Here is an 11,723-nt window from a genome sequence, read left to right as displayed (position 1 = left end):
ATTTTCACCATTTCTCGCTTTTAGTGTAGTAAGTGTCGCATTTAAATTGGGAAAGACAAAAGGTTGAGGATGAAGAGAAAAGATAAATGAGAAACCGTTTATAACCTAGGTTTCTCGGTTTTGTGTATTCAGGTGTTTTTTTGTGAGGGGGTATTGGGCTTTTGGTAGTGCTTCAACACAATTGCAGACCTCAATTTTGGCCAAGGTCCTGCTCCAACATAATTTGGAGTCCTCACAATAGTAGGACCCATATTGTACTGTGTATCAGTTATATATGTATGAGGAGGGATCTATATATAACAGTTTATACATTAGTCTATATCTCACTTTACAAATTCATTTAAGACTTGATTTTTTGTGGATCTCACATTCTCACCGTAGAGAACCTACAAAAAATAGACTGTTTGGAAATTTTTAAATATGCAAAAAGAGGATTGCAAAATTTCAAATCGCGACCGTTAAAATAATTATATTTTCAAATTTACTTTTGAAAATGATAGAGATTTCAAAATAAAGTAAAATTTTGTAGATATGATCTATATAATAACTAGAAAGATCATCCTTCATCCAACCATATCTTTCTCTCTTTTATGCCTAACAACTGTTTCTCTCTCTTTTTAAATAGGATAAATTAGGTAAATATCAAAAAAAATAAAAATAACAAATGACCAAGTAACCAAGAGATACATTAAAAAAATAATAAAATACTATTGCCCCACTGTAGATAAGAGGCGTAATCTTTAAAGTATTTTAGATAAGATCATCCTCACAAATTACCTCTTGGATCAACTTAAAAAAAATATTATACCAAAGGCAAGCGTCATAATGCGTAAGTGCAACCCACATACCACACCAAAACTAAACCAGAACCCCAAAATAAATAAAAAAACATCACCATGGGGGGTTGAACCTCTCGAAACACAAGTCACAAAAAGGACACATGGCGTTACGTCAATTGATAACACCAAACTTAACCTCATTTCCCATTCTACCCTTCTCACTCTCACACTCAAAAACACGACCACCCTCTTCACTCCTCACTCGAACATTCTCCATTTCATCAATGACAACTTCACAAAAAAAGGTAAATCCCATTTTTCTCCTTTTCTTTCTCTACAATACCATAGTTTTAAATTTTCATATAAATGACTAATACTATATTAATTATAAAAGGTGTTAGTGCCCATTGCAAATGGAACTGAACCAATGGAAGCAGTGATTCAAATTGATATACTTAGAAGAAGTGGTGCTCAAGTTACTGTTGCTTCAGTTGAAGAAGAAGAAAGAAACAAACTTTGTGTTGTTGATGCACTTTGGGGACTGAAACTTGTTGCTGATTCTTTTATTTCTGATTGTGTTAATACTAAGTTTGATCTCATTTCACTACCGGTAAAGCTTTTTTAGTTGGTTTTTGGAGTTAAGTTTATGTGTTTTAATGTTATGTGGTTTTTTGTAGGGAGGAATGCCAGGTTCTACTAGTCTTAGAGATTGTGTGGTTTTGGAAAATATGGTGAGGAAACAAGCGGAGGAGGGGCGGTTATATGCCGCGATTTGTGCTGCACCCGCTGTTGCCCTTGGCGCTTGGGGTTTGTTGAAAGGATTTAAAGTGAGTAGTTTTGAGTATATTGTTGTGAATTTGCTAGGATTATAGGTTACCAATCTAATGTACAAGGTTTAAGACATAGGAGGGCTTAATTTATAGGTTGTAAAAAATGGCTTGATATTTTGAAATATGTAAATGCACAGTGCTAGTCATTGTCTCATTGAAGACTGATATATGAGTAATGAGGACTGTTATTGGATTAGATTTGATAAAATGGTTAAATAAGGAGTTGAGGACTCATTGATACCTAGTATTGGCTGGTTACTTTCGCCATGTATTGTTCAATGTTTTGAGACGGAGGACGGTAGACAAATAGGTTGGATTAAAATGACTTCGCATTGTATGTAGGTGTATTATTAAGTCTTTCAATACTCATAAGTAAGTAGAAAGGACTGGTATTAGACAAGATTCGGATAAAATGGGCCAATTATGATATTAACTTTGTTAAATAATTATTTTCCACTTCTCCACAACTTGGAATCTGGAGAAGTATCGGCTTAATAGAATTTGAAGGTTTTCTTTTATTACTTTGTGACAGGCAACTTGTTTTCCATCATTCATGGAGTTATTGGCATCTGAAGCGGTAGCGGTTGAATCAAGGGTTCAAGAGGATGGACAAACAGTGACGAGCCGTGGAGCTGGGACAGCTATAGAATACGCATTAGTGCTAGTTGAGAAATTGTATGGGAAAGAAAAAGCTGATGAAGTTACTGGACCATTGGTATGTTTCTCTTTTCTTAATATGATTGTATTGGTAGGTAAGAATGAATAAATTGCTATTATTAGGAATAAACAAACTTTAGAATGGATTGTGAAAGTGAAGATCAATAGCATTTTCCGTAATCAATGACCTAGATACCTGCGACACTGACCTCGACCTACTTAGCTGCATCGGAGATAAAGATGAATATGCAGTCAATTATTGAACATTTAGGATATTAAACTTGAGGAAGCACTTATTAGAGGTCTGATTTTGTTGAAACTCTGAGCTCAATGTTAGTTTCTAAATGTGTATGAGGAAGTACCACTGTATACCTTTTCCTTTAACAATTATTTGGTTAGGAATTCTTTTGGAACCAACATTTTAATTTAATTAATCTAATTTATTTATTTCTGTATTTGGTGTACATGAATAAAGTTATCCTTCATTACAAATCATCTGAATTATAATGTGACTGACACTTTTGAAGAGCACACATTCATCATGTCAACCACTGCAGTAGTCCGTGTGTTTGTTTTATATATAGAAACATGTATGTTGGTAATGTAGTCAGAAGCAATGAACATTCCAATGTAGCCAACTTGTGATGGTGCAATGTTGCGTCTGTTTCTACCTTTCATAAATCAGAAAAAAACAATTTTACTCATCACATTAGTATATTCTATTTCCTTTCCATTCTTTGTCTGATTGGATTCTTTAAAACATATTTAGCAAACCGTGCAAAGCATTGCACTCAACTCACTGCCTTTTTTGGTGTCAGATTTATTTAACATAGCATAAAAGTAGTTAACTTTGGATTTCCCTAAACGAGTTACCAAAGGCCACAATGCATGGGCGCTATGGAATTGGTCTGACCTAGTGAGTGGAGATAGATTTTCTCTCTTGAAAGAGGAGCATGTCTTTGCTTCTGAGAGAATTAGTTTCAGAAGGCCCTTCATGAAACGGTAACCAAGTTTGTTGGTAAGGAGTTAGATGGATGTTGCGTTTAAGATCGCTCCTTGAAGGGTCTTTCCAAGTTTGTTGGTAAGCTGTCAGATATGTGTGGTGTTTGGAACACATGTTGAAGCCTTGAATGGTCTGGGTAAGTTCAGGATGTAGATTGTATCCAACTTGGATGTGGGGGTGGGTGGGTAGCATAGGTATTTGGGCAACACTTATTTGGATATTAATTAATGAAGTCATTCTATACTTCTATGATCAAATTTTACTGATAAAGAAGAAAGAAAATAATATGAATTGTTTTCTTCATCTCGATAAAGGAGACTGTCCACTTGTCCAACTAAAGGAGCTTGGCTTGTAATTGTATGTCCATATAATGATTCTAGGACTTTGTCTTAACGAGTTTCCTCAGTGACTGAAATTTGAAGACTTCGCGGTACTTGTTGTGGACTGTTGTACTTGTTCATCAGCAGGTGAACCAGTGAATCGTTTCCTTTGGTCACCATTGGTTTGTGGTTTCATTATGTCTTTGGTTTTAAGGTGTTGTAAAATTTGATGTTTGGGTTTCTTGCGTAACCTGCTGAAACTTTGTTACTTCTCTTTCTCCCAGAATGTATAATTGTTTGCTAATCTTCAGTCTACTTTGCACTCAATGAAGGGGTGGAGGTAATCAAGGGAAAGGAACTAGAATATTGGAGAAGAAGATTAAGGCTGCACCAGTAAAGGATCTGGGATCAAGTCTCATCGTAGTTCAAGTGACAAACAAAAATTCCATAAGTACGGAGAGTAGAGAAATCTTTGATTAATTGATTGCCAAATAGAGCCACTCTGGTTGCACGACTCTGGTTGCAGAATCAATCTCCAGATAAGTGAAGATCAGCATGATTGATATTACTCACAACATTTGAATCACCTGATTGATCATCCAGTGTCCTGCTCCCTTTCCCCACGTGTTGCAAGAGTAAAATCTGGGATTTGAATTTATTTTAGAAAGATAGAGGTCAGGTCGTGAGTTCTCAGTGGTTTGAAAGCACATTTAACTTTGAATTATGATGGATCACTCGATCACACCACCTGTTAGGTAATTAGAGAATGGTCTTATGCTGCAACATCCACTTCACAAAATCTTGATTAGTGTATTTTTAGTTTGGTTTGTCACCCTATATGTTTATATGTTTTTAATGGTGTGCATGATGATTCATTTCTGTTCAGGTGATGCGTCTTAAACACGGAGATGACTATACTGTAACTGAGTTCAACCCAGTAAAGTGGACATTCAACGACACTCCACAGGTGAGACCAAGATGTTAAAGACGCATGTTGACCTGATATATGTTGTGCTGGAAATTATTTCTGGTATCATTCATGATATACTTCTTATATTTAATGTCTCACGAAAGTAAGAATGTGGCGCCTCTTCGTGTTTGTTGAGGATAATTTTACCTTTATGGTGAGATTTTCTCAGAACTGTCCCATTTCTTGTCTGTGATTGATAATTGCTGTAGGTTGGGATAGCGTTGATATTTTAGCAATTGGCAGTGATCAAAGTGTGAGACTAATAATGGAAGTTTTATTGCTATGTTATTTCACAAAAATATGTTTCCTCGTCTATTCGCTACACTTTCTATATACATATGTCTTGATTTTGTCTCTGTTGGATAGACTAAATGATATGACAAGTTGCATCATTTCGCCTTTGCTCTCCTTCAGATTCTTGTGCCTATTAAGAATGGCACGGAGGAGATGGAAGCAATTATGATCATTGATATCCCAAGGCCGAGCTTAAGGCAAATGTGGTGGTGGCATCTGTTGAGGATAAACTAGAAATTGTGGCCAGCGAAAAGTAAAATTAGTGGCTGATATGTTCCTTGAGGAGGCTGCTAAACTTCCAGATGACCTTATTGTTCTGCCAGTAAGTTAGCTCTGCCACTTACTTGAAACAATATCAGTCCATTTAACGTGCTTCAAGTCTTTTTCTCATGTTATTTATTGTTCTCTACAGGGTGGCCTTCCTGGTGCACAAACTTTCTCAAACTCTGAAAACCTGGTAAATTTGCTGACAAAGCAGGCGGAGTCAAATAGACCTTATGGTAATAATATGTGCATCTCCAGCTTTAGTCCTTGAGCCCCACAATTTACTTAAGGTATGACTTCGCAAACAATCCCAGCGATTGTTGTTCTGTGTAGGTATTATGTAGATCAAACTTTAAATGAGAAATGTGTTGCATTCCATCACAGGGTAAGAAGGCTACAGCTTTTCCAGCTTTGTGTGACAAGCTTTCTGATCGAAGTGAAGCTGATAAAAGGGTTGTGGTTGATGCAAATCTGATCACTAGTAGAGGTCCTGGGACTTCCATTGAGTTTTCTTTGGCAATAGTTGAGAAGTTCTTCGGGCATGACAAAGCTTACGAGCTTGCAAAGGCAATGGTTTTCATTTCCCCATAGAAGTTGAAGGAGGGTGAAAACTGTTTGGTTTGTTGGGTTCCACTTGGTTCTCCAAATCCACCTGTGGTATTGCTTATAAAATGCGGCAAGGAAGCAATTTCAAGGTGCTGATTTCCTAAATAGTCATATGTTATAAGCCTGTGAAGTAAATATATGTGCAAACTACGAATAATTTGCGTGCTAGTAATAAAAGTAGCAATTGAAGCACCATGAGCCCACTCCTTTGCTCTTGAAATCAAGGCGAAAGTTTCGGGATTTGAAGATATTTTGGATCCTCCCAAAACCAATATATATTAGAAAAATTGAAAAATCGGATCTATATATCATTTTTGCCCATTTTGGTGATAATATTAAAAAAAATCGAAAAATTGGGATATATCGGAAATATTGTTGATATATAATAATATATATCGGTCAACAGTTAACAAAATCGGTCAAAAGTCAAACTGTCTATAAAATATGTCAGAATATATTGTTGATATATATCTTTATATTGGTTTTATCGATATATATTGGTTTAAAATTAATTTAATTTTTGGAGTCGATATTTTGAATGTTTCGAAGTCGGTAGGCTGAAAAAACGATAAATAACGGCAAAAAATTGATTTTTTGATCGATATTTTCGGCCCTGCTTGAAATTGCTGCTTGTGTTCATTATTACTCTGATGATCTGATCAGTTCTAAGAATTCCTCTAAATGTTCCTGCGTTTTCTCAGTCTGAGAACAAAGGTTGTACTTGAAATCAAGGCCCAAAATATTGTCGATATATCTAATATATCGTCAATATATATCATTTTTTTGGTACACCGATATGGATATATTCGATATATCTCAACTGAATATTAAATTATTTTTTTCTCGATATATATCGTAATTTCTAATATAATGATATATATTGATCGAAATATACGATATATATGATATAAATTGTTGACTTTGACCGATATTGTTGATTTTAACCAATATATTGTTGACTTTGATTGATATATTTACGATATTTCTGATATAATCGACGATATTTCCAATATATCGACATACAAAACAAAATTTTAACTGGTCAAAAAAAAAAAAAAGATATCTCTAATATTTCCGATCGGTTTTTAAATACATCAAAATATTCACTGAATTCGATATTTTAGGCATTACTTGAAATCAGCCGGCAATATTGCTCTCCCTACATTTTATAAGCATTTCTAGTACATTACCATAGAGCAACGTGCAACTCATGGAAGCCAGAAAAAAGCACATACAAGGATGGGCCAACCAAACCTGCTTTGTAAGGAAAAGGAACCAATTCAAGCAAGCCCAGTGTAATTGACCTTATCACTAGCCCAATGACATGAAGAGAGCAACCCAGTGTCATTGACTTCAGAGTTTTGAGTCCGAACTTGAGTATGTGGACAATCCAAAATCCTCTTGTTAATGGGCCTCTTACCTACTGACCGGAAACACATTTTTGCTGGCAAGAGTTTCATCAGTAAACAAACATTCAGTTCACTGTACACAATTGGAGAGTGAATCATGTAATTCTGTCCATAAAATATAGGGTTAGTTAGTGTTATCCTAGATGAGCTAATTAGGATTTTCCCCCACTAATAGTATATTAGGGTCTCTCAATATCTGTAAAAAAAAAACACGTTCCCTAATTTAGTGTTGACGTTTTTGTGTGTATTACTAATTTCCCCATTTAATAGGAGGGAAGTTCTAATTGGCTCATCTAGTAGGCTATGCATACCTCATACTTCTATACATGGCGCCTACTTAAACGACTTTCCTAAAAAAAATAATTGGTTTACTAATTTGGACGGTTTCAAAGTGGACGTCGATGTAGAGCTAGGAAAAGACGAAGTGAACAGAAGTTGGTAGTTCATATGTCTCCCTCAACCAACGTGATGATAACTGGTGATACATTTTTTGGATACCTCAGCAACAAGTAGCTGCACTTATCTTCCCAATTATCTCTTTCAGCATTTCCTTTTTCTTTAAAGTCCTTGGTTCTCATAATTAATAAACATGATGTGAATATGTGATTAAGAACTTTTAAATATATGTGATAATGAACTAGAGATTTAGACCAAAGTGGATTTTCTTGAATGTTATACATGCATACTGCAGCAAAGGCCCAAATGCATAGCAAGTGAAAACAAAAAATGTGCTGTTTGTTGCTCAACAGCGATAGCAGGTGATGTATGAATAAATCTAGCTAGACAGACAACTACTGCGGTAATTTAAAAGCATTGTTCTTGGCTATAGTTAACTGAATACAGACACAAAGCAAATAGAAAATGTCACCAAATAAAAGCAATGATGTAATAACAAACCTACACATCTCTTAAGACATTAAAATACTCATTAGGTCTCATCTTTAGTAACCTAATCCATACAAATCCCATATAAAACCATTTAACCTTTTAACATTCTACAAAAGATGATCACATGTCCAGATATTAGCAGCACTTAGAAAGCTGGTTTTCTTCTATTTTAGTAAAACTTGAAATGTATATGGTTACAAGTTACAACTTACAAGTCAAGGCTCCAAAACCTATACTATAATATAAGGATAAGGCCATTGAAATAAAATAATTAAGTGGCTATTTGTATTTTGGACTAATAAACTTGTGTCCTTATCTTGTGATGTTAATAAGAAAGAAGCTTTCAATCTCTGGAGTTGCTGGGTGGTGGCTCTTAATCCTTTACCTAATGTAGAATACTCAGAGTCAGAGATATCTAAATTGTCAGCAATAAATCGAAAATGAAATATGATAAAAAATAAAAATAAAATCAATAATTAGAAACTTGAATAAAAAATGCACTTTTTCATCCAAAACCTCATCACCTGAAATTGACCATTTTAATATATCAATCAACTTTATAATAAAAGTAACAAAGTATAAAAGGTCCCATACATACATTATAAAAATACTCAAAACTATATATTATACACCAATCATTTGGTACAAAATACTCAAAACTATATATTATAATTTTTTTAACATAAAGTCGTCCAAAATTTATTGGTTTTATATAACAAGTCATATTTCATTAGTGTTGGGGTTTAGAGCTATATCCTCATTTCCTGTGCCTTCTTCTTCATCATCTTGTTGACCATTTTTCAATCTAAAATCCATTCTTGGGCATCTCAAAACAACTCCCCACCTCGAAAATGCATCAATTCAAAACAATAAAGAGGAAAATGTGGATGTTTTCCAATTAAAACACTTTTTTGTTACAAAAAAAAAACCCCCGAGCTTGTTTTTGTTAAGTTATGGCTAGAAAGAGTTTTAGTTGTTGTGGTGGTACTACTAGTAGTAAAAATTTACGTCGTAGAATTATATCCTGTTGGTCTGCTGCTCAAACTAATCGTCCACCTGGTTTTGATCCTCGTTTCCGTTCATAGATAAGTTTGTTTAATAATTTTAGATTAATTTGTGTTGGGAAGTTTTAAGTATGGGGTCTTTGTTTAATTGGAATAGTGGTAATACTAATATTGCGCGATTATTCGATGGGTTTGTGGGGAATAATAATACTAGTTTGGGGCATGGTGTGGGGGCACTTTTGTCGTCTACGACGACGTTGGTGTTGGATAATGAGAGAGGAGAGCTTGTTAGAGGAAATGGGAAAGTGGGGCAGAAAGGGAAATGTGAAGGGAAGAGTATTGTGGCTTTGAAGAATCATAGTGATGCAGAGAGGAGAAGGAGAGAAAGGATTAATTCTCATCTTAATTCGCTTAGGAGTCTTGTACCTTGCTCTGAAAAGGTTTGTTTTCTTATGTTGTTTAAGGGTGATTATATTTTTTGTATGTTGTTTGCTTGTTGTTTAGATAACTAATGGTAGATACTAGATAGTTTAAGGTTCAAGTCATTGATATGTTGTTCTATGGGTCAACGCTTGAATTTAGAGTGATTTAGTATATAGTTGATAGATTGACTGATTGATTGTCTAAGATTTTGAGTTGCTTAAAAAACTTAACTGGATAATTCTATCTTTGATGGAGCATGTCTTTTCTTGTAAAATTGTTGACGGTGCTTTTCTTGAAAAGTTAATTTCCCTGTTTGTGCAATAGTGATCGGAGAGTGTAAAGCAAGTCTTTCCAGCTTGGCTGGAATCCTTGAATCTACCAGAACTTATATATAAATGAACTTACGAGGTTCTTAGATTGTCGATAACTTGATACATACACCTCGAAACTGCACCAAGTCAACTACAGATCCAACTCATCCAAGTTCTAGGATATACATCGAGGACAGGGGCATGTGTTTCACTGTCCAGTTACAAAGTGACTGGCAGAAAACCCCACTAACAAATTCGACACGCGTGAAAGTACTTCAGTTCATATGTCTACATGAATAGCCCAATTCAACTACTTCTATGCTTGAAATGGAAGTTGGAAGTACGTGACTAAAAATTATCGAGTGGTGTCTGAATATCTCTGATGCATGGATATTACGATGTGCCTGGAAAGGTTTTAGGTTTGTAAGTTATGAACTTCTTAATTAGAACTTTGAAGTGTCCGCGCCAACAGAGGTCATTGTCACAGCTCTTTTAACTGTGGCCATGTGATTACCCTTTTGGTTTGGACCAAATTATCTAAGCTTTAAGCTACCATAACTTTGTGATGAAATGAATTCATGTGATGCTGATCGACCAGCTTAATGTCATTCTTATCACAGATGGACAAGGCTTCACTGCTGGCCGAAGTGATCGATCATGTCAAGGAACTGAAGAGGACCACAGCAGAAGCCTGTAAAGGTTTTGTCATCCCAATGGATGTTGATGAAGTGAGAGTTGAGCCTCATGAGGATGCAATGGAGGGATCATTTTGTATCAAGGTTCATCTCTGCTGTGAGGATCGACCAGAGATTTTTTCTGATTTAAGAGAAGCACTCAAGACCTTCAATCTGAAGACAGTGAAGGCAGAGATTTCAACCTTGGGAGGCAGAATGAAGACTGTATTTGTCATGACCGGGTTCAAAATAGAAAATATTGATGATCCTGAAGTACGTCGCCTACTTACAGCCTCTGTTCACCAAGCACTGACATCTATTTTGGAAAAGTATTCTGGTTCACCTGAACTATCACCAAGAGTCTTGCTTTCGAACAAGAAACGTAGGCTTTCACCTTTCGAGTCTTCTAGCTCATCTTCTTGAGAGCAGCTCGTGGTGGAAATCTTAAAATTAGACATTGTGGATGTTGTGTATTGTAATTTGGTATATGTTCTTCAATGCCATGTGTGGTCTTACTATTTAAGTTTGAACAATATAAAGCTGTCTGCAGTAAATAATGGATCTTGTAAATGGTTTCATGTGATATATATATAAGTATATCAGTATTACTTACGTAATTCTATTGTTCTAACTATTTTTATGGAATTTGTTTCATGAAATATGAGTTCCAGCAAGTATAAGTAACTTGGTTGATCTGCTATTCGAATGAAGTCTTTGCTGTATTTGGATAACAATATTCAAAACTGGAACCGATGTAGGGCTTTGCTGTATTTTTTTCCTTCCATAAACCGAATTTGCTGTAGTTCTCTAACAAGAATGAAAAAAAGTAATGCATCCTAAAACACATTTGGGGTTGTACATCTTGTTCACCATGCATTCAGCATTCTTCCAACTAGGCAGTATTATACTATTTAAGACCAAACTTATATGTCATGCTTGGGTCGCAGTCAAAATTTTTGTCACCTCCAAATCCATATTTAGTATTGTAACCCGGGTAATCGCTCAGTTTAAGCTGCACCTCTGCTATCAGCTGACGGCCATTATTCCAAGCCAGTTTTTCTAAATTCCACTCAAGAAAGAAGCCATGTGATTTGTGGGAGATATGTATCTCACCATCCTCTTTAATCATGCATCTTCTTCGCATTTATCATGAACAGTCTTACCAAATTCCGGCTATACCTGCAACCAAATAAGAAACCAAACAATATCAATTACAGTACATAAGTACGTACATTTATATCCCCATATGCTTGGTCTATGCAATGTACTTAAGTTCATCTTCCTTAGGTTC

The 11,723-nt window shown here is 35.4% G+C and overlaps 1 protein-coding gene and 1 pseudogene across 2 annotated transcripts; both read left to right on the top strand.

Moving 5' to 3' along the window:
- Positions 1 to 868: 868 nt before the first annotated feature.
- On the top strand, positions 869 to 5,915 carry LOC147476892 (protein DJ-1 homolog A-like; annotated as a pseudogene). The gene is made up of 8 exons (XR_015209077.1): positions 869 to 1,084; positions 1,174 to 1,389; positions 1,457 to 1,606; positions 2,142 to 2,324; positions 4,476 to 4,556; positions 4,974 to 5,175; positions 5,266 to 5,407; positions 5,502 to 5,915. The product of XR_015209077.1 is annotated as a protein DJ-1 homolog A-like (transcript).
- A 2,817-nt stretch (positions 5,916 to 8,732) lies between these two features.
- LOC147476891 (putative transcription factor bHLH107) lies at positions 8,733 to 11,049 on the top strand. Its single transcript, XM_086583865.1, has 2 exons — positions 8,733 to 9,464; positions 10,379 to 11,049. The coding sequence occupies exons 1-2, from the start codon at positions 9,156 to 9,158 to the stop codon at positions 10,853 to 10,855; spliced, it is 786 nt and encodes a 261-aa protein (XP_086439991.1). The 5' UTR covers positions 8,733 to 9,155; the 3' UTR covers positions 10,856 to 11,049.
- Positions 11,050 to 11,723: the final 674 nt, after the last annotated feature.

This window comes from Coptis chinensis, chromosome 9 (genome assembly GCF_015680905.1).
Source record: "Coptis chinensis isolate HL-2020 chromosome 9, ASM1568090v1, whole genome shotgun sequence".
In the NCBI taxonomy this organism is placed as follows: Eukaryota; Viridiplantae; Streptophyta; class Magnoliopsida; order Ranunculales; family Ranunculaceae; genus Coptis; species Coptis chinensis.
This window is presented reverse-complemented; position numbering and strand designations above follow the sequence as displayed.

What these genes read in the sequence shown, in the direction of transcription:
- LOC147476891 (XM_086583865.1), top strand. Translation starts at nt 9,156, where the DNA reads ATGGGGTCTTTGTTTAATTGGAATAGTGGTAATACTAATATTGCGCGA. An exon ending in TTGTACCTTGCTCTGAAAAG is followed by an intron (nt 9,465 to 10,378) that starts GTTTGTTTTCTT and finishes TTCTTATCACAG; the next exon opens with ATGGACAAGGCTTCACTGCT.